At 39.8% G+C, this 22,058-nt stretch overlaps 1 protein-coding gene and 1 pseudogene across 1 annotated transcript in view; both read left to right on the top strand.

Annotated features, from left to right (window-relative positions):
- The window catches only part of RNF169 (ring finger protein 169), a 97,035-nt gene extending 76,801 nt beyond the window's left edge, over nucleotides 1-20,234 (top strand). The window contains exons 5-6 of the mRNA XM_004482657.4: nucleotides 12,719-12,818; nucleotides 13,278-20,234. Coding sequence (XP_004482714.2) covers nucleotides 12,719-12,818; nucleotides 13,278-14,462 — 1,285 coding nt within the window. The 3' untranslated portion in view covers nucleotides 14,463-20,234. The remainder of the gene's footprint in view (nucleotides 1-12,718; nucleotides 12,819-13,277) is intronic.
- Nucleotides 5,426-12,693, top strand: LOC139439762 (progesterone receptor-like; annotated as a pseudogene).
- Nucleotides 20,235-22,058: the final 1,824 nt, after the last annotated feature.

Consider the following 22,058-nt stretch of genomic DNA (forward strand, 5'->3'; position numbering starts at 1 on the left):
TTGCAGAACACATGATCCTATATATAGGAAATCCCAAAGAATCCAAAAGAGAGCAAGTATAGCTAATAAACAAATTCAGCAAAGTTGCAGCATATAAGATCAACATGTAAAAGCTCAGTTCTATTCTATACACCACAATGGAAAATCTGAAAAGAAAATCAAGAAAGCAATTCTGGGAAGCAGATTTGGCTCAACAGATAGAGCATCCACCTACCGCGTGGGAGGTCCAGGGTTCAAACCCAGGGCCTCCTGACCCATGTGATGAGCTGGCCCACATGCAGCGCTGATGTGCGCAAGGAATGCCGTGCCGTGCAGGGGTGCCCCTGCGTAGGGGAGCCCCATGCACAAGGAGTGTGCCCCGTAAGGAGAGCGTGAAAAAAGTGCAGCCTGCCCAGGGGGGCGCCGCACACACAACTGACGCAGCAAGATGACACAACAAAAAGAGACATAGATATCCCTGTGCCGCTGACAAGAATACAAGCGGACACAGAAAAACACATAGTGAATGGACACAGAGAGCAGACAACTGGTGGGGGGCAGGGAAGGGGAGAGAAATAAACTTTTAATAATAAATAAATAAAGATGGGGGAGGGGAGCAGTGTAAAACTCCCTTGCTCCCTTGATCTAAATTAAAAAAATAAAATAAAAAGAAAGCAATTCTATTTATAATAGTATCACAAGAAAAAAATATCTAGGAATACATTTAACCAAAGATGTAAAAGACTTGTACACTGAAAGCTACAAAACATTGCTGAAAGAAATTAAAGAAGACCTAAATAAATGGGAAGACATCCTGTGTTCATGAAATGGAGGACTCACTATTGTTAAAATGTCAGTACCACCCAAAGCAATTTACAGAGTCAAAGTGTTGCAATAAAAATTCCAGGAGCCTTTCTTGCAGAAATGGAAAAGCCTGTCATCAAATTCATATGAAATGGCAAGGACCTCAAATAGCCAAAGCCATTTAAAAAAAACAAAAAACAAAACAAAATTGGAGGATGCATATTTCCTGTTTCAAAGCTTACTACAAAGCGACAGTAATTAAAACAGTGTTCTTAGGAATAAGGATAGACATATCTAGACATATATGTAGACCAATGGAACAGAATTGAGAGTACAGAAATAAGCCCACACATCTATGGTCAATTGATTTGCATGAAAATCCACATGTGAAAGAATGAAATTGGATACTTGTCTCACGCGATATACAAAAATTAGCTCAAAATGGATAAATGACTTAAATATAAGAGTTAAAAACATAAAACTCTTTTAAGGAAACAGAGGTAAATCTTCAGGATGTCCTATTTGTTAAGGGATTCTTAGATATTATGCTAAAAGTATGACCAAAAGAAAAAAATAGATAAATTGGACTTCATCAAAATTTGAAACTTTAGTGCATCAAAGGACATTTTCCAGAAAGTGAAAAGACAAACTACAGAATGGGAGAAAATATTTGGAAACCATGTATCTGATAAGGCTTTAATATCTAGTATGTATAAAGAACTCCTGCAACTTAATAATAAAAAGCCAAACAACCCAATAACAAATGGACAAAGATATGCAAATGGCCAATAAGTACATGAAAAGATGTTCAACATCATTAGCTCTTAGGGAAATGCAAATCTGTTGGTCCTACCTCATATCCACTAAAATGGCTATTTCATTTAAAAAAAAAAAAAAGGAAAATAACAAGTGCTGCTGAGGATGAGGAAAAATAGGGACCTTAGTGTATATTGTTAGGAATGTAAAATAGTTCAGCTGCTGTGGAAAACAGCTTGGTGGTTCATGAAACAGTTAAACATAGAACCATCATATGACCCAGCAGTCCCACTTCTAGGTATATACCCAAAAGAATTGAAAGCTGACTCTGACATATATTTGTACACCAGTGTTTACAGCAGCATTCTACACAATAGCCAAAATGTTGAAGCAATCCAAATGCTTCTGATTCATTAGCAAATGAGTAGATAAACAAAATATGGTATATACATAAATGGGATGTTATTTAGCCTTAAAAGGAATGAAGTTCTGATATATGTCACTACATGGATTAGCCTTGAAACATGTTGAGTGAAATAAGTCAGGCACAGAGGGACATATAATGTGTGGTTGCACTCATACGAAATAGCAAGAATATGCAAATAGATTGGGACAGAAGGTAGAGTTCAGGTTACCAGGAGTTGGAGGGAGGGGGAATGAGGAATTAATGCATAATGGGTATAGGGTTTCTGTGTGGCATGATGGGAAAGTTCTAGTAATGGATGGTGATAAGGGTAGGGCAAAACTGAGTGTGATTAATTACATTGAAATATATGCTTGGCAGTGGATGAGATGGGAAAGTTTATGTTGTGCATAATTTTCATTCATTCATTCATTTCTCTCCCCCCCCCCATTGTCTGTTCTCTGTGTCTATTTGCTGCATCTTCTTTTGTCTGCTTCTGTTGTTCAGCAGCATGGGAATCTGTGTCTCTTTTTTGCTGTGTCATCTTGCTGTGTCAGCTCTCCGTGTGGGCGGTGCCATTCTTAGGCAGGTTGCACTTTCTTTCACGCTGGGCAGCTCTCCTTATGGGGCGCATTCCTTGCGCGTGGGGCTTCCTTACGCAGGGGATATCCCTGTGTGGCACGGAACTCCTTGCACGCATCAGCACTGCGCATGGGCCAGCTGCACACGGGTCAAGGAGGCCCAGGGTTTGAACCGTGGACCTCCCATGTGGTAGACGGACGCCCTAACCACTGGGCCAAGTCTGCCGCCTATAATTTTCCACAATTTTAAAACGAGCAATATGTGATCCTGGGTGGGAACCAGTAATGGAGGAGAAAAAGTTCACATGGATATTATTGGGACATATGAAAAAATTAGAATATAGACTATAAGCTTTACACCAATGTTAAATTTCTTGAAGTTGATAATGTACTTAAGGTAGTTACATAAGTGAACATCTTTTTCTCAGGATATGTACGTAAAAGTATTAAGTGTTCAAAGCAGCATGATTATACAGCCTACTCTCAAATGTTCATAAAATAGGTAAATAGATTAATGGATGAGTGACTGGATGGAGGGATGGATGGATGAATAGATGGAAGGATAGATAGATATGGTAAATGTGGTAAAATATTAACAAGTTGCTGGATCTGGGTATATGGGGGGCGTGGTATGTTGGAGATCTCTGTATGGGTTTTGTATTAACTCATACGAGCCTGAAATTATTCCGAGATACAATTTTAAGAACGGAGGGGGAGGCGGCGGACTTGGCCCAGTGGTTAGGGCATCCATCTACCACATGGGAGGGCCACGGTTCAAACCCTGGGCCTCCTTGACCCGTGTGCAGCTGGCCCATGCGCAGTGCTGATGCGCACAAGGAGTGCCCTGCCATGCAGGGTGTCCCCCACGAAGGGGAGCCCCACGCGCAAGGAGTGCACCCGATAAGGAGAGCCGCCCAGTGCGAAAGAAAGTGCAGCCTGCCTAGGAATGGTGCTGCACACACGGAGAACTGACACAAGATAACGCAACAAAAAGAAACACAGATTCCCGTGCCACTGACAACAACAGAAGCGGACAAAGAAGATGCAGCAAATAGACACAGAGAACAGACAACTGGGGTAGGGGGGAGGGGAGAGAAATAAATAAATCTTTAAAAAAAAAAAAAGAATGGCGGGGGAAAGGATATGAAAATCAAAAGCACATTGAGATACCACTTCATATCCACTAAAATGACTATTACTTTTTAAAAATAAGTTTGCCAAGTATATAGAGAAACTGCAACCCTTGCACATTGCTGGTGGGAATGTAAAATAATGCAGCCTCTGTGGAATACAGTTTGATGGTTCCTTAAAAAATTAAAACATAGAATTCATATGACCTGGCAATTCCATTCCTAGGTATATACACCAAAGAGTTGAAAGCAGGGACTCAAACAGATATTTGCACGCCATTGTTCGTAACATTATTCATAACAGCCAAAAGGTAGGAACAACCGAAGTGTCTCCCTACAGATAAATGGATAAACAAAATGAGTTGCATATGAACACAGACACACGGTGTGTGTGCATCTCCCTCTAACTGGAATATTACTCAGCCGTAAAAAAGAATGAAGTTCTTATACATGCTACTACATGAATGAACCTTGAAACATTATACTAAATGAAATAAACCAGACACAAAAGGAAAAATATTGTTATTGCACTTATATGAAATATCTAGAACAAGCAGATTCATAGAAAATAGATTAGAGGTTACTAAGGGTTGGGAGAAGTGGGAAATGGGAACTAACTGCTTACTGGGTACATGGTTTCTGTTTTGAGTAACTATAAAAGTTTTGGTAATAGATGGTAGTGAGGGTAGCACAATATTGTAAATATTACAAAATTAGAATTAACCATTAAAATGGTTAAAATGGCAAATTTTGTAGTATTTATATGTTACCACAATTTTAAAAATAACATGGTATATGCAAGTCAGAGAAATTGATGAGAAAGCAAGAGCATTTGAGAACATTGTTGTCCAATGTTTTACGACATGTGTTAACAGAGTTCTATAAGTAGTAATTCTTCCAGCTCTCTAGTTGCATGTTTGTACTTGCTGTCCCTGCTTTTCTTTGTTTGTAAGTCAGACTCATTGTGGTTGTGGGTATTTTTAGCCTAACTAGACATACCAGAAACCATCTGGTCTCTGGGCAGTGGAAATTTTAAGCCAGTTGCATTTCAGACAATGTTGCTTTTTTCCTTATTAAGACTTACTTATGTGTTTGAATAGAGAGAGATTCCTTAGATGTATTTGGGTCTGCTCAGAGACAGAGTACAGTAGAATGTTAGATCAATATGCTATGGTAGAAAGAGCACAGCCCTTATAGAATCATAGATATATGGTTTTTAAATCCTGGCTTCAACTGTGTGGCTTTGGAAAGATCTCTTATCTTAATTCTCTGTCTGTAAAGTGGGGGTGATGATAACTGTTTTTGCAGAGTTTCTGCATGGATTATATAAAATACAATATTTTTAAGGCACCTAGCACAAAGGTTGATGATAATTTCCTAATGTTAATTTTTTCCTTTTTCTTAAGGGAAAGTAAAGTATTTCTGTTCATTTTAAAATTTCTTTATCAGAAACTTACTGAATGTATCTATATGCAAGTGTTTTAGAGTTTGGGATATAGAAGTGGATGTGCAGAAAGTAGGGAGGAGTATTCACTTTCCTTTTTTAGAAAAGGTAATGTTTGAACTATTTCAATTCTAAGAACACTAGTTCGCTGTTGTGGAAGGTCCTTGGCTAACATTTGGAAGCCCCTTAGTCTGACCAAATGCTACAGTAACAATGATAGTAATATCTATATAATGTATTTATGGTTTATACAGCATTTTCTCCTTCCTGATTTTAGTGTCTTTCACTGTTAGAATTCATACTTTGTATCCTTAGAAGTAAGTACAGTATGGGTTTTCACAGCAGTGCCATGGTACTAAAACCCTTTTCTTGCCCAGTAATTCAAATATATATCACCTGAATCTTAAGAGATACCTTGCCAGAGCTTCCATGGTTGATAATGACATTGCTATGCTGGGAGGGTGATGCATTCTGACTCCATGTGGAGAGAGACAACATGAAACCTTGTGTTTCAAACCCTGCCAGACCTTGCCATATGTGTCTTTTTTTTTTTGCTTCTTTTTAGTATAATAAAACTATAATTGGCAGCATAACCATTTGTGTTATTTGTGTGCTGGAAGAAATGACTGCATTGTCAACAAAATCTGCAGAAAAAAACTGCCCAGTATGTTGTCTTAGAAAATGCTGTAAGGCTGTTATGGTCGTTGGAAGTCAAATGTTTAAAAAGTTTAGTAAAATCTGTTATGAGAGCATGCAATGCTGTTGCTCTCCTGTGCCAGTAAGCATTCCAGATGAAAGCCAAGCCATAAGCCAGCATTTTTGCTACAGCAAGAAAGAAAGTTGATCCCCCCACTGATCACATTAATGAGCACTGAGCCAGGTGTAATTTATGTGGAACATGACAACACAAAACCTGATATTTCCAGTTCTTTGCTGAAAAGTCTTAATCAAATAGGCAAGAGGCAACTTCTTTCGGTAGTCAAGTGGTCTAAATCATTACCAGGTTTTCAAGACTTACATATTGATGACTAGATAACTCTGACCCAGTATTTATAGGTGAACTTAGTGGTGTTTGGCCTAGGATGGGGATTGTATAAACTTGTCAGTGAGCAAATGCTATATTTTGCTCCTGACCTAATATTAAATAAACTAGCGGATATAAGAGTCATCATTCTGTTCATTATGCTTTACCATGTGGCAGATTCCACAGGAGTTTGTCAATCTTCAAATTACCCAAGAAGAGTTCCTCTGTATGAAAATATTGCTACTTCTTAATACAGTTTCTTTGGGAGGACTAAGAAGTCAAAAACAATTTGAAGAGAAGAGACCAAACTACAATAGGGAGTTTATAAGGGCACTTGATTTGAGGCAAAAAAAGAGTTGTCTCTAGCTCAAAGCTCATATCAACTTGGAAAAACTTCTTGATAACTAGCATGATCTTATTGTACAGTTTCATCTCTACTGCTTGAACACATTTATCCAGTCCTGAGCTCTAAGTGTTGAATTTCCAAAGTTTATGTCTATAGTTATTGCAACACAATTTCTTAAGATTATGGCAGGGATGGTGAAATCTCTTCTTTGTCATGAAAAGTAAATGTCATTCTTTTAAAATTAAAATTTGTGAAATGCCTTTATGTTTTGTTTTACTCAAGATTTTGTGGTCTTGAGTATTTATAATATTCTGTTGAAAGCCTTACATTTATAATAAATCATATTGTGTAAGTCTGTGATATTTGTGAGGTTCTAAATATTTTCCTTTATAAAGCATAATTAGGATTTCTCAAGTGTTTTTGTGTACCCACAACTTCTTTGAGTTGACAAGATTAAAAAAGTACTAAAATTGTTAAAGTTAATCTTATCCATTTTATTTCATACCATTTGGTGAGGATTTTCAACTTTTATACCTAACAAATCTACAACTTAGACAAAAAAATCTTAAATGTAGTAATAAAAAACATTTTATATATGTTACTTCTAGGTAGCTCCCTTTATCTCCTTGATTATATTTCCAAAATTGAACCTTAAAAAAGAGAGAGGGAGAGTGAATGTAGCTCAGTGGTTGAGCACCAGCTTCCCACATATAAGGTCCTGGGTTCAGTCCCCAGTGACTCCTCAAAAAAAAAGAGAGAGAGACCTTGCCTGGGGATGTCAGAGAAAATGAACACTAAACTCCTGTTCCTCTTCAGAAATAGTGAATAAGCTGACAAAACTCAGAATTGACTTTATTAACTGGAAATTAATAAAATGTTTACAGAAAACGTGCATGCTTAAAGAAGAAAAAGCACCTGAATCTCAGCTTTTAAGGAAATCTCTGTCAAATCTCTAGCTGACCACTCAGTGACAGTATAGGAACTTCAGTGGCTGTACACAACAGAGAATTCAGACTTTTCAAAAGTAGTTCAGAAAAGTTATTAAACAAAGAAACAACAACAGTTGTTACAAGCAGTAACAAGAAAGCCTGGGGAAGGGAGAGAATCTGATTTCCAGAGTTGCTACATGATAATATTCAAAATGTCCAGTTTTCAACAAAAATTTTTTTAGAATGCAAAGAAGCTATAGGGTTTGGCACACACAAAAGGATAGAAGAAATGAATAGAAACTTGAGGAAGCAGTTGAGCATATTTAAGACAGTTGATTTAAAACTATTGACTTACTAGACAACTTATTTTAAATCAACTGCCTTAAATGTGCTCAAAGAGCTAAAGGAAACCATGGACAAAGAACTAAAGGAAACCAAGAGAATACTGTCTCAAAAAATAGAGAATATCCATATAGAGGTAGAAATTATAAAAAGTAACCAAATAGAAATTCAGGGATTGAAAAGTAAATAATGGAAATGAAAAATTCATTAGAAAGTTCAAGAGCAGATTTGAGTAGGAAGAAGAAAGAATCAGCAGACTTGAAGACAGGTCAATTGAGATGACCCAATCTGAGGAACAGAAAGAAGAATGAAGAAAAATGAACAGAATTTAAGAGATGTGTGGGATACCACCAAGTGTACCTACATATACGTAATGGAAGCCCCAAAAGGAGAGGAGGAAAGAGAGGCAGAAGAAATATTTGAAGAAATACTGAATGAAAACTCCCCAAATTTGATGACAAAACAAGAATCTACAAATCCAAGAGATTCAACAAACCCCAAGTAGGTTAAGCTAAAAGAGATTTACACTGAGACATACTACAATCAAGTTGTTGAATGAGAACAGAGAATCCTGAAAGCAGCAAGAAAAAAAAAATGTCATCATGTACAGAGATTCTTCATAAAATTAACAGTTCACTTTTTATTACAAATAATGGAGACTAGTAGGCAATGGGAAGACATATCCAAAGTGATGAAAGAAAATAACTGTCAACCAAGAGTTCTATGTCCAGCAAAACTGTCCTTCAGAATAAAGTAGAAACGAAGACTTTCCCAGGTAAATAAAAATAGGTTTTCACTAGTAAACCTATTTTACAAGAAATGCTAAATGGAGTTCTTCAGACTTTGAAATGAAAGAACACTAGACAGTAACTCAAATCCACATGAAGAAATAAAGAACATGGGTCAAGGTAACTACCCATATAGGTTTTTGCATATATATAAGTAAATATAAAAATCAGTATTAATGTATGTTTAGTTTCTAACTCCTCTTTATTTTTTCTATGATAGAAAAAACAATAACATAAAACAGTAATTATAAATTTTTGCTGAGGGACACACAATGTATAAAGATGTAATTTGTGACAGTAGCAACAAGGGGGCTCAGAGCTATATAGGAGCAAGGTTTTTGTATACTATTGTAATTAAGTTGTTATTAATTCAAATTAGATTGTTATAAAGTAAGATGTTAATTGTCATCCCCAGGACAACTACTAAGAAAATAACTGAAACATAACGGTAAAAGAAATGAGAAGGTAATCAAAATGATCCACTAGAAAACATCTAACTCAGAAGAAGGCAGTAGGAGGAATTGAGGAAGAATAAAGATATAAGATATATTAAAAACAAATAGCAAAATTGCAGAAGCCCTTCCCTACTAGTAATTATATTAAATGTATATGAATTAAACTCTCCAGTTTAAAAGAAGAGATTGGCAGGATGGATAACAACATGATCCAACAATATGCTATCTTTGAAAGATTCACTTTAGAATCAAAGACAGAAATAGGTTGAAAATGAAAGGATGGGAAAAGATAAGCCATGTAAACAGTAACCAAAATAGAGCTGGAATGGCTATACTAATATCAGACCAAATAGGCTTTAAGACAAAAATTGTTTCAAGAGACCAGAAAGGACATTATATAATGAATGATGAAGGGCTCAATCCATCAGGAAGATAAAATGGTTATAAACATATGCGTCTTACAAGAGAGCCCCAAAATAAATGAAGAAAAAACTGAAAGAATTCATGAGAGAATTAGCTCAACAATAATAGGAGACTACACAACCCCACTTACAATAATGGGTAGACCAAATAGACAAAAGATAAGCAAGGGTATAGAAGAATTGAATAGTATTATAACTAACTATATCTAACAAATATATAGAATGCTCCACACAGCAGCAGCAGAATAAGTATACATGGAACATTCTCCAGGGTAGACCCAAAACAAGTCTCAATAAATTAAAAAAGATTGAAATAAAAAATATCTTTTCTGACCACAATGGAATAAAACTAGAAATCAATAATAGAAGGATATGGAATATTCACAAGGATATGGACATTATACAACACATTCTCAAGCAACCAATGAGTCAAAGAAGAAATCACAAGAGAAATTAGAAAGTACTTTGAGGTGGATAAAAATAAAAACACAACATACCAAAGCTTATGGGATGCAGTGAAAGCAATGTTCAGAGGGAAATTTATAGCTATAAATGTTTACATTGAAAAAAGAAAGATCTCAAAAGTAACCTAACCAATCTAATTTGAATTAATACCAACTAAAAATAACCAACTAAGAAGAAGAAGAGCAAACTAAACTCAGAGAAAACAGAAGGAAAAAGAGCTAATAAAGGATTAAAGAGGGAAGTGGACTTGACCCAATGGACAGGGCGTCCCTCTTCCACGTGGGAGGTCCGCAGTTCAAACCCCGGGCCTCTTTGACTCGTGTGGAGCTGGCCCATGCATGGTGCTGATGCGCACAAGGAGTGCCGTGCCACACAGGGGTGTCCCCTGCATAGGGGAGCCCCACATGCAAGGAGTACGCCCCATAAGGAGAGCCGCTCAGCGTGAAAGAAAGTGCAGCCTGCCCAGGAATGGTGCCGCACACACGGAGAGCTGATGCAGCAAGATGGAGAGCTGATGCAGCAAGATGATGCAACAAAAGGAGACACAGATTCCTGTGCTGCTGATAAGGATAGAAGTGGTCACCGAAGAACACACAGCGAATGGACACAGAGAGCAGACAACTCGGGGCGGGGGGAGGGGGAGAAGGGGAGAGAAATAAAAAATAAATCTTAAAAAAAAAAAGATTAAAGAAGAAATAAATGGAGTATAGAAAAACATTGCTGAAATAAAGGCCTAAATAAATGGAAAGACATCTTATGTACAAGGATTGGAAGACTTAATATTTGTTAAGATAGGAATACCGGCAGCAGACTTGGCCCAGTGGTTAGGGCGTCCGTCTTCCACATGGGAGGTCTGCGGTTTAAACCCTGGGCCTCGACCCATGTGGAGCTGGCCCACGCGCAGTGCTGATGCACGCAAGAAGTGCCCTTCCACGCAGGGGTGTCCCCCGTGTAGGGGAGCCCCACGTGCAAGGAGTGTGCCCTGTAAGGAGATCTGCTCAGCGCGAAAGAAAGTACAGCCTGCCCAGGAATGGCGCCGCACACACACAGAGCTGACACAACAAAAAGAAAAACAAATTCTCGTGCGGCTGACAACAGAAGCGGACAAAGGAGACGCAGCAAATAGACACAGAAAACAGACAACTGGGGTGGGGGGGGGGCGGAGAGAAATAAAAACAAAACAAAGATAGGAATACAACTCAAATTTGGACTACAGGTTCAATGCAATCCTGATTGAAATTCCAATGCCCTTTTTATTTTTTTTTAGAAATGGACTGTCTGGTCTTAAAATTCATGTGGAATTCCTGGGATCTTCAAATAGCCAAAACAGTATTGAAAAAAAGAACTAAGGTAGAAGACTCACTCTTCTTGATTTCAAAATGTACTGCAAAACTACAGTAGTTAAAAAGTGTGGCATTGACATAAGGATAGACATGTAGACAAATGGAATAGAATTAAGAGTCTACAAATAAACCCACACATCTGTGGCCAATCAGTTTTATAGTGGTGCCAAGTCTATACAATCGGGAAAGAACAGTTTCTTCAACAAATGGTGCTGGAAAAACTGGATATCCACATTTAAAAGAATGGAGTCAGACGCTTACCTCACACCATATACAAAAATTAATCAAACATGGATGGATCAAAGACCTAAACATATTGGAGCTGAAAGTATAAAATGCTTAGTAACATAGAGAAACATCTTCAGGACTTTGTACTTGACAATGGATTCTTAGATCTGACATCAAAAGCATGATCAACAAAAGAAAAAATAAATTGTACTCCATCAAAATGAAAAACTGTTTATCAGAGGATACTATCAAGAAAATGAAAAGACAATTCATAGAATGGGAGAAAATATTTGCAAATCAAATATCTAATAAAAGTCTAGTATCATAATACATAAAGAACTCTTACGCCTTAACAACAAAAAGACAAACAACCCAATTTAAAAATGGTCAAAGAGGGAGTGGATGTGGCTCAAGTAATTGGGCACCTGCATCCCACATGGGTAGCCCCATGGATTTGGTTCCTGGTGCCTCCTAAAGAAGAGGAGCAGCTGCTGGAATGAGCAGATGTTGCAGTCAGCAAGATGCCGCAGCCAGCAAAGACACCGCAACCAGCAAATATGCTGCAATGAACAGATGCTGCAACCACCACAACCAACAGACAATGCAACCAGCAGGGAGCAGAAGTGGCTGAAGCGGTTGGGCACTTGCCTTCCACATGGGAGGTCCCAGGTTCGGTTCCCGGTGCTCCTAAAAGAACACAGACAGATAAAGGAGCCATCATGGGGAGAGGGGAGGAGGATAAAAATAAATAGTTTTTTAAAAATGGTCAAAGGACATGAATAGACATTTCTCCAAAGAACATTTATAGTAAGCACATAGTCACTCAATATCATTAATCACATAGGGGGGAAATGCAAATCAAAATTCCCAACTACTACAATGGCTAAAATTTAAAAGAAAGAAAGAAAATAACAAGTGTTAGGGTGTAAAGAAATTGGCACCCCTCCCCCATCCATTGATGTTGGGAATGTAAAATGGTGTAGCAGCTGTGGAAAACACATTCTAAGTATGGGCAAAACCGTCATTGGGCAAGGTCTAGTTTGGAAACAAAGGCTTGAACCAAGTGCCTTCTCTGGAGAACGCTATCTCTTTTGGCAGAGTCTGTGCTTAGAATGCATTTTGTTAATAAATGAACTCATTTTCTATTGCAGCTGTCAAAGGGAATTGTCTTTCTTGGTGGGTTACTTAGAAAGTGCAAAGAGTGGATTGCCATCCTTTTTCCTCAGCCCAGCATATAGACTGATTTTGACTTTTTTTCTTTTTATTAATTCATTTTTAGGAACTTAAACTCCAAGGTGGAGAGGAGTCAGAGCTGCAATGACACTGCTCAGGACAGAGCAAAGAACCGACTCAGAGCAGTTCCAGCAAGCAGAGCCAAGGTATACCTCAGACACAGGTTTCTGGGGCTCTCTGGTCCTGTCCTGTAGCTCCTCTGCACATGGCCATGGAGGAAAACTGTTCCAGATGAGAAAGAGGCGGATGGTCCTGGGCATTCTAGTGATGTTGGAGAATCTACAAACAGATGTGAAGGAAGAGGGTTTGAATTAGTGAGATGGGTGGAATTAGGGCCACTAAATGACCCTTTTAAAAAAGCTTTAGATAAGACTTTTTTCCCTCCTGATTTTCAACTTTATTGTTTCAAATATGCAGGAATTTCTGCTGCCTTTTAGGTTAGGAATTTCCCCCATTTCTTAAACTTACATAATCCTTCATCCCTTTCCTTGCCCTTCTATTCCTTTTTCCCTGCCTCTCCAGCATCATAAAGGAATCATAACCATGTATGTATGTATGTATGTATTATGTGTGTATGTATATATCATCTTTCAAATCTCTTCCAGGTCACAACTATAACCCCAGCTGCCAACCCCATCATTGGCGTCCTCTTGTCCACTCAAAACAACCGCTGCCTGTCAGCCCCTGACTTGACCATTGAAAAGCGTCTACCTTTCAGCTCCCTCTCATCCTTGGCTTCCCTGCATAAACCTGAGCGCTCTATCAGCCCTGAGAGCAATGACAGTATCTCTGAAGAACTAAACCATTTCAAGCCCATTGTCTGCTCACCATGCACTCCTCCCAAGAGACTCCCTGATGGCCGTGTGCTAAGTCCCCTCATCATCAAATCAACACCCCGCAACCTAAACAGAAGCCTGCAGAAGCAGACTTCTTATGAGGCCAGTCCACGGATCCTCAAAAAGTGGGAACAGATCTTTCAGGAGCGGCAGATCAAAAAGACCCTTTCGAAAGCCACCCTCACCTCCCTGGCTCCTGAAACAGGGGAAGACTTACTAGTCTCTGAAGTTATTCATTCTAGCAAGGAGAAGCCGATTCTGGCTTTAAATACAAGACTGCCCAGTGGGCAAGTACTCTCGGAGTATACTGGGCCCACCCCCACTGACCTTGATTATTTCCCCTCTGTTAGCCCAACAAAAGCAAAAGAGGAAAGTGATAATAAAAGGAGCCTTGAGAACCCTTTGGAAACTTGCTGTTCCACAGCACTGAAAGGGGCATCCAGTGGGATTTCTCTGGAGAGAGAGCAATTTGAGGGGTCAGAATCAACCCAAGAAGCCAAGTTAGACAAACCCTGTATAGGCACAGCCATGAAAATCCCGGCAGTTAACTCAGTGCTACCCAAAAACAGTGTTTTGGGTGGAGTCTTCACAACAAAGAAACAGCTGAAGACATTGAATCATTTTGATGTGCCCAATGGTGTTCTTGTAGACAACCTGGTTGAGGAGCCAGTTCCTTCCTTGCGAAGGGGCCGGAAAAGACACTGTAAGACCAAGCACTTGGAACAAAATGGTTCCTTTAAGAAACTGCGGCAAACCAGTGGTGAGGTGGGTCTGGCTCCAGCAGACCCAGTACTGCGAGAAATGGAGCAGAAATTGCAGCAAGAGGAAGAGGACCGACAGCTGGCTCTGCAGTTGCAGCGCATGTTTGACAATGAGAGGCGGACTGTGAGTCGGCGAAAAGGAAGCGTGGATCAGTATCTCTTACGGTCCAGCAACATGGCTGGGGCCAAGTAGTACTTAATGAACAGTGTTACCTATTTTCTAGAGGTCTTTGAGCCTGAGATCATGTATCCTGAAGAGCTGAGTGTTCTCACTTTTGGTTTCTTTTAATGGCAGAACACTGTCAAATGTGGTTCTGAGAGGTTCCTGGGCCTTTTAGTCAATATCCAAGAGAACTGCCTTTCTGTGACCCAGGCCAGAAGCACTTCTCATCCCCAGAGGGACCCACCCCTCAGGGCTTCTGGGCCCAATCTGGCAGCACCCACTTGGAATGAGATCTGAGATGGCCTCGTTCAGGAGCACAGTGGCCAGATTTAGAAGTGGTAGAGGAAAAAGGGGATACTTTCTCAAACTAATAGACCTCCTGATTTCTTTCAGCGGGTCCTTGTTTTAAATCAGCCTTGCAGATAGAAATTAATTCCATCTTTTTCAAAGGTGTGAAACAGTATAGTTCTTTGGCAGATCTTGAGTATATGTTCCCTTCTCTTGCCACAAGTAAATATACCTACCTAAATCAGGTGAGCTTATGCTCTAACAAAATTTAATTTGCATTTTGTGTTTAAAAAATTAACATCTGACTAATGCTGTATAGTTGACAGAGCACATTCACAGTCATTGTTTAATTTGGTCTTCACAGGAGACCTACTAACACAGAAGTGGTGTAAGTCCCGTTTTCAGATGCAGGGACTGCAGTGCAGATGTTCATGTTCTCTCAACTACCAAGTGGCATAGCCCAGACTGACTGCTGGGTCTCCCGACAACAAATCCCATGGATTTTCTGCACTAACAGATCGCCCTAGTGGATCGCAACCCACAAACATGGCAGGGGAAATGAGAGAAAGCTGGCTAGACATTGAACACCAGTAGTGCAAAATCCACATACCAATAATTGATATTGACAGGAAGTATACACATATACTGGACAGTTATCCCCTTATCCAGTTTATGGCCTTCTGTTTTCCTGGGGTTCCAGTCTGTGAGACAGAGTACTATTGGGCTTCATTATTACTCTCCGCATGGCCAAGGGTTATCTGCAATGTTGATCTAAGCTAAAAATTCACCTGACCCTCAGGCAGAGAATAATGCTGAAACTCCATACTATGGAAACAAGGTATCTAGCTGGATGCAGCTGGTAAATTCAGTCCCATGGACCTTTGGGGTTTATTTTCCTTAGCAGCTGACACCATGTGTCTTTGGCATCCCTGGTGGTGCTTGGTGCTTCTGCCCATCTGGGCTCGTTGAGAATAGGTATTAAGGTATGATTTTAGGGAATCTCAGATGGGCTGGCATTCCCTGTGCATGTGTGAACTGTTACTATAAAGTCACATGACTGGCATTCTAACAAACCTTCCAGAGCTTATATATCCCCCATGTATGTTGTCCTTGTTAAGTAAGCCTAGCAGGATACTGCACCGTTTGTCCAACATGTTGCCATTGCCAAAAATATTTCTGGACCAGTGCTCAAAGTCCAGAAATATTTAGAAATATAGAGTCCTAAACACTTAGAATTGGGAGGGACCTTAACGATCATTTATTACAGCCTCCTTTTTCTAAGGCAGGGCCTAAGCTTCAGAACACTGATTCACCGGTCAAGGTTATTTGGAGTTACTATAGGACCTTTTGATTCCTCTCAGGAGATTTGCCCTTCTCAGAGCACATCTTCAACATTTTGGGGTTGTAGCAGAGAGAATTTTAGGTTTGAAAGTAGCCTGAAGGCACTTGAATCCCATGGAAAAGAGATGGGTTGTCAAGAGGGTAGGGATGGTTTGGAGTCACAGATGAGGTGCAACTGTAAAGCAATCAGGGCCGTTTTTCTTGGGCAGTTCATAAATGATGTCCAAAGAGAAGTTCCAGAGATGTCTAAGGCATTGCGGTCATTGCTGAGCTTCCGGGACCTCCTCGGTGACTGCTTTCGCGGGGAACATCATTCCCCTGGAGGCATGTATTCTGTGCTCTATGTGTGCACACGTTAGTTTATATTCACCCCAGTTGGGTTCTAGGTTCTACCAGCAACATAAACATTCCAAAGGCTGCTGGAGGGCGTATCAATGCCCAAGAAAGAAGAGCTGGCACTGCTTTGCAGAGGACAGGGAGAGTGACCTTACTAAATGCCCTTAGAGAAAACGTGTTACTGCCATTTAATGTATTTCCTTTTTGATCTTCGTAAAGATTATTGGAAAGCTAGTCCTACTGTTAGTAGCAAAGACACTTATTTTTCCACTTGCCACCTTTTTCTATATCTCCCAGAATTTGAAAAACACTTTTCAGTTGCAACTGAATTTTGTTTTTGGAAAAAAGATAAATATTTTTAATAGATAAAGATATATATTTTAAATATTTTCCCAAATTAATACTTTCATTTCAAGGAATTGCATAGCAGTAGTAACAAGTTTTAGCTTCAGATGCAGAGTGAAAAGCTACTTCTTTTAAGTAAGTATTCCAAATGCTAGGTCCAGCTTGCTGCTTTTCCCCCTTGTATCTACTGTGATGCCTAGGATAGTTTTGACAGTCGTTTTCCAAACTTCGTGCTGAGCAGTAGTCCCTCCAATAAAGACAGAGCAGTTTAAATTATTAATAGAGAGGGCAGAGGCTTAATCTTTAATCTGCTTGGCTTTGGAGGAGGAAAAAACCACTAAGGTGTTACCTGTATTTTACAGTGCTCCCCGTACTTAATTTTCCTTCCTGAAAAATTTCCCTCTCTTGTTGCTTGATTGTGAGGTTGGTCACAAATGGAGTTGTTGGCATGGACTCTGGGGAAAGAGAGAGGAAGACAAGGAAGGAAAATAGAATAACGGAGAGAACTTGTGTACTAGAATGAGAAAGATACTATTTCACAAAACAATTCTGTTTCTCACAAATCATTGAAGTGTCCAGTTCATCATACCAATTTCCCTTGTCCTATTAACCTTGTGTATATGTGTTCTGTGTTTTTTCTTATTAAAGGGAAAATTATGAGAGTTGGGAGGGTGGAGGTCATTCGGATGGGAAGTCCAAAAAATGAGCTGCCCTGAGAAAGAGACTCTCAGCCCTTTTCTGTAGAGTGGGAAAGACACTTTGGGCACATGGTCACGACCCCTTGATTGTATTGGGTGTAAGAAGTCATTTGGGCCTTTTGGGTTGGCATCAAATCAGATTATACATCCAGCCCTGGCCTCTTTCATATAATTGCCTCTCTCTTTTTTTTTTATTTTTATTTTTTAATTGATTTTGTAAGAATATTACATTAAAAAAATATGAGGTCCCATTCAACCCTACCACCCCCACCCCACCACTCCCCCCCCCAGCAACCCTCACTATCTTTTTTTTTTTTTTTTTTTAAGGTTAATCTTGGCTTAGGCTCTCCAGGAAAACCTTTCATAAGTGGCTTCATTTTTTACTTCTTAAAATTTTAACTTTAATTTTTTATTTTTGCCTTGAGGGAGCCTTCTATGTTTTTGTTTACTTTTCCTAAAGGAAAAATGCCCGTAAGAGATTAAAGCTGTTTAATTATTGTCTGATTATAAACTGATGACTAAAATGGAAAGTGTCCACTATGCTTGACTGATGAAGTTGGTGACTGAAGGCTGTGCTGTTCAACATTTCTGTTTTAGTTGACAGACATTTCCTGAGCTTTGAACTCTTACGCCAACCCTGTGCTGGGTCACAGAGGTACAAAGATGGGAAGGACAGTCCCTGCTGTCAAGGAGCTTGGAGTTCAGTGGAATGCATTTGAATATATGTATGGCTGGAGTTTGTTAATGGTCTTGTGAAAGATCATTTCTTTCATAGCAATGATCTTGGATGGTTCCATTCAGGATATTATCCTGCATGGTGTCCCAGCATCCAGCATGCTGTCATGCATATTTTAGAGACCCCATCAGTATTTGTGAATTTGATTGCAACACTGTTTTCCATTTCCTAAATGATTATTATACCAGGAGAGAAAGTATTTTCTCCTCCAGTGATTACAGGACAGTGTGTCTTCAGAATCTGCATTTTAGCTTAAGCCCCAGGAAGTGAGGCAGGTTGGGGACACCTGATGTGGTCAGAAGAGGACCCCACCTCAATTTAGCAACTGCATGAACCTCTCTTCCAACCAGATCTCTCACCAGGGCTGGCAGCAACTTTGGAATTCCTTCCTTTTTTTCTGCCTAGTTTTTCATTGAGCTAGAAGGCCAGCAGGAAAGGAGGGAAAGATGCATCAAAGGCTGGATCATAATCATAGAATATAGTTGGAAAGGGCATGGAAATAATCTAGGTTAAACCAGCCCCTCCTTTTAATTCTAAATAGATAAAGAACTTGGAAGTCAAGTGCCCTGTGCCCTATTTTATACTGTAGTTTTCTAGGATCTGAATAAATATTTCTTAAAGTTACATGCACACGCAATTTGTTAATAAAATACCCAAATGATTTGGGAGGCTTTTTGTTTTAAAATGTATACTTATACACCCTAAATACACACTCAGATGGGGAAAATCACCATAGTGTGAGTCATGTGAATATGAAATCTTGGGAAGTGACATACTTTGGTTGGAATAATTGTCATGAAACTACCAAGGCTTAAAACCCAGCCCTTCATTTTTCTTTGAAAATCAGGAACTCCTTAGGGGATGTAAATCATTCTCAGTCAGCTTTTTCCTCTTCAACCCAGAGAGTAGTCTTTTGGCCTGGTTTTTAGGGGCGAGCATATCTGGTTATAAATTCTTGCAACTCAATGAAAAAACATCTCTTTCTGGGGGTGGGGCAGCTGAATAGAATTTCCTCCAAAGATGATCTAGAAATACATTTTTACACATTATCCACTGTAACTTTCTGAAGAAGATTCTTCTGTAGAAAAGAGATTGAAAGATAAACAGAGGTTACCAATTTAGAGACTGGTCAAATTGGATGAAGGAAAAAGTGCCAGGACTGAAAGTGCACATTGTCCCGTATATTATCAGTATTTTTTTCTTGCTAAGAAAGACTTACTCACTCTGCTTCGTGAGTAAATGCTTCTTTAAATGTTTATCAGTAAGGGGGCAACTTTTAAGAGACTTCCTGGTGTGGCAGGTAACTCCAAACTCTGGGCAGGCTCCCTCACCTTTTCTGGTGTCCTAAATTAAGAAATAGTTGGGCAACGTAAGGCTTGTTCATCATCTTCTCACTTGATAAAGGGGTAAAAACAGGTGTTTTACTCCTCAAATATCAAGTTGTTGAAGGTCAAATGTAGCTCTTGGGTCCTGGCTTTGGCAGCAGTCCTATGCTCCCCTTGTTACACACTGTGCCACCAGTGGAAGCAGGGCTTCTCCCAGAGTGGGCTCAAGTTTGCAGCAAGCATGACATTACCATTAACCTCCAGCAGAGCACTTAAAATCCTAATAAGAGAACAGATACTATGCAAGGGAAAAATCAATTTCCAATGAATGGGTTTTTTTGTTTTTGCTTTTTTGCCTGATTTGCTGTGTTCTCTCAACTCTGTACAAACACTGTTGTCCCTAAGGCCTTTCCCTTCATGCCTAGAAATAGAAAATGGGTTGTGTATAGGTTTTATTCAACCTGCTGTCTGTTTTAGAATCGGAGAAGGGGCTTGGGTCCCTGCGGACTGCCACTGCAGGTTGCCTCCTCTACTACTCATCTCACGACACAGAGAATTCAGAACAGGGCATGCCCCATCAGGGATGCTTCTTTCAACAGTGGAATGGCATGGAATCAAGTGGGATGATGTGTTATTTATTGAAACAATACCAAAGTGCATTCTTCAATGTATGTTTGCCTGCTTGAGGGGAGACCCGCGTTGAGAATACAGTAAAACAAACTCATGAAGTGAATGTTCTGTTTCTCGTTAAAGTCTTGTCTCTGAAGAGCAATCTCAGCCAGACCTGGACTGAGCTTAGACTGTGTGGTGTTTGATTTTTTAGTGCTGTCTTTGTTCTGGAAGATACCCCATGTTGGAATGTTCTGCTTTGGCATTCAGAATGATGGGAGAGATTAGGAGCTGGAATGGGGTTTCCATGGTGAACAGTTCCTCCTTTAGACTATAAGATATCCCCAGTTTACAACTGTCATTCTCCTATTCAACCTTCCCTGTTCCTAATGAAGACACCAAGAGAGCGTTTGGGTGTACAGGATGACATTGCCCTTGCACACTGGGGCTGTGCTCAGAACATTTTTCATTTTCAATACCCTTTTTAGGGAACCATTGCTCAGGAATTTGTCAAAATCCCCTTGGCGTCACTTTCTTATCCAGCAGAGAACAAGTATATCTCTGTTCCATCTAAACTTGGAAAACCAATGTGAAAAACTGTTTTAAGAGTCCATGCCATACATGGTAAACCAGCACTTGAGGGATCTTTGAAATCATCAGGTGCAACCCCTTCAAAAGGAGGGTGGTTAAAATAATTTGCAGTAAGCAGTAGGGCTAGTTGGAGATATGAGAACAGAACTTGATTGTTCTGATTGAACTTGATTGAACTAACACTCATTAGTTCCTTTATAGCCTGGTATGGTGAGTGAGCTCTCTGGCCCCAAGAGTTATTCATAGTCTGGAAACTGGGTTCTCTGTGTCCAAAGCCACTAATTGCTTTTTTTCTGAAACTGGCTCAAACCAACCTCAGTGTGGTGGCAACCTTGGCTAATTGTGTGGTTCCAGTTGCTTTCTGGGTCGGATTCCCTCCTTCCAGACTAGATCTGGCAGGGCTAGAGACCTGAATCTGTCTTACCCCCCTACCTACTATAGGGGTGGGAGGTATTCTGAGGCAGCATGAAATGTGGGGACACAATCTGCACCCAAAGCATTTATCTTTCCTTTGGCCACACCTGACTGTCCCAAAGTATTAATTGGCATTTTGGATAAATGACTAGAAAAACAATTTGGGCTCATCTAAACTTGGAGAATCAGAGGTTGGGAGGAAGCTTCTTCTGGTTTGCTCTTATTAGAAGATTTGAGAAGGCTGAGAAAAGAAGGTGGCTGCTAGCTTCCCACCCACCTGTCTATGGGGAACAAAGTAGGGCTCTGGGTGAGAGCCAGCCCAGAGGGGATGAAGCATCTAGTGGCAGATCAGATGTGCTGGGGATAGTAAGTGATGATGCTGGCAACAGGGAGAGTATCTGCCACCTAGAAGACCTCCCTGATTAGTTATGAGTTCCCATTCATTCATTTGACATACCTAGTCTGAGGCTTCTCTCACTGAGACTAGGTCATGTATCTTTAAAACTCAGAACACCAAGAAATTGGAACTTGCTTAACTCTGGAATGCTGTAGTGTATTTTTAACACCAGACGGGCCCATAGAGACGGAAAACCCCATTGATAACTATGGATAAGATTAAATGACTGTCCCGATATTATATAGCAAATTAGAGATAGTGTTAAAAATTAAACCCTTGTAATGGACTTAAGTCCAGATTGCTCTTGAGATAGAAAAAAAATAAACACAATTGGTAAATGATGGAACAGCCTCCAAAGATGCAGTAATTCACCTGTATGGCAGGGTGGATGGACAGTTGATACCCTGCCTCAGCATACTAATAGCAAGCAGGCTGGTTACCTTGGGGTGCTGGTTTTTTCTTGATGTTTTAAAGGAATGAGGAGCCCTCCGGGATTTGTTGCTCCTGGAGCAGTTACCTTTAAACACCCATGCAGTGCTTGTGGGA

This window comes from Dasypus novemcinctus, chromosome 10 (assembly GCF_030445035.2).
Source record: "Dasypus novemcinctus isolate mDasNov1 chromosome 10, mDasNov1.1.hap2, whole genome shotgun sequence".
Taxonomy (NCBI): domain Eukaryota; kingdom Metazoa; phylum Chordata; class Mammalia; order Cingulata; family Dasypodidae; genus Dasypus; species Dasypus novemcinctus.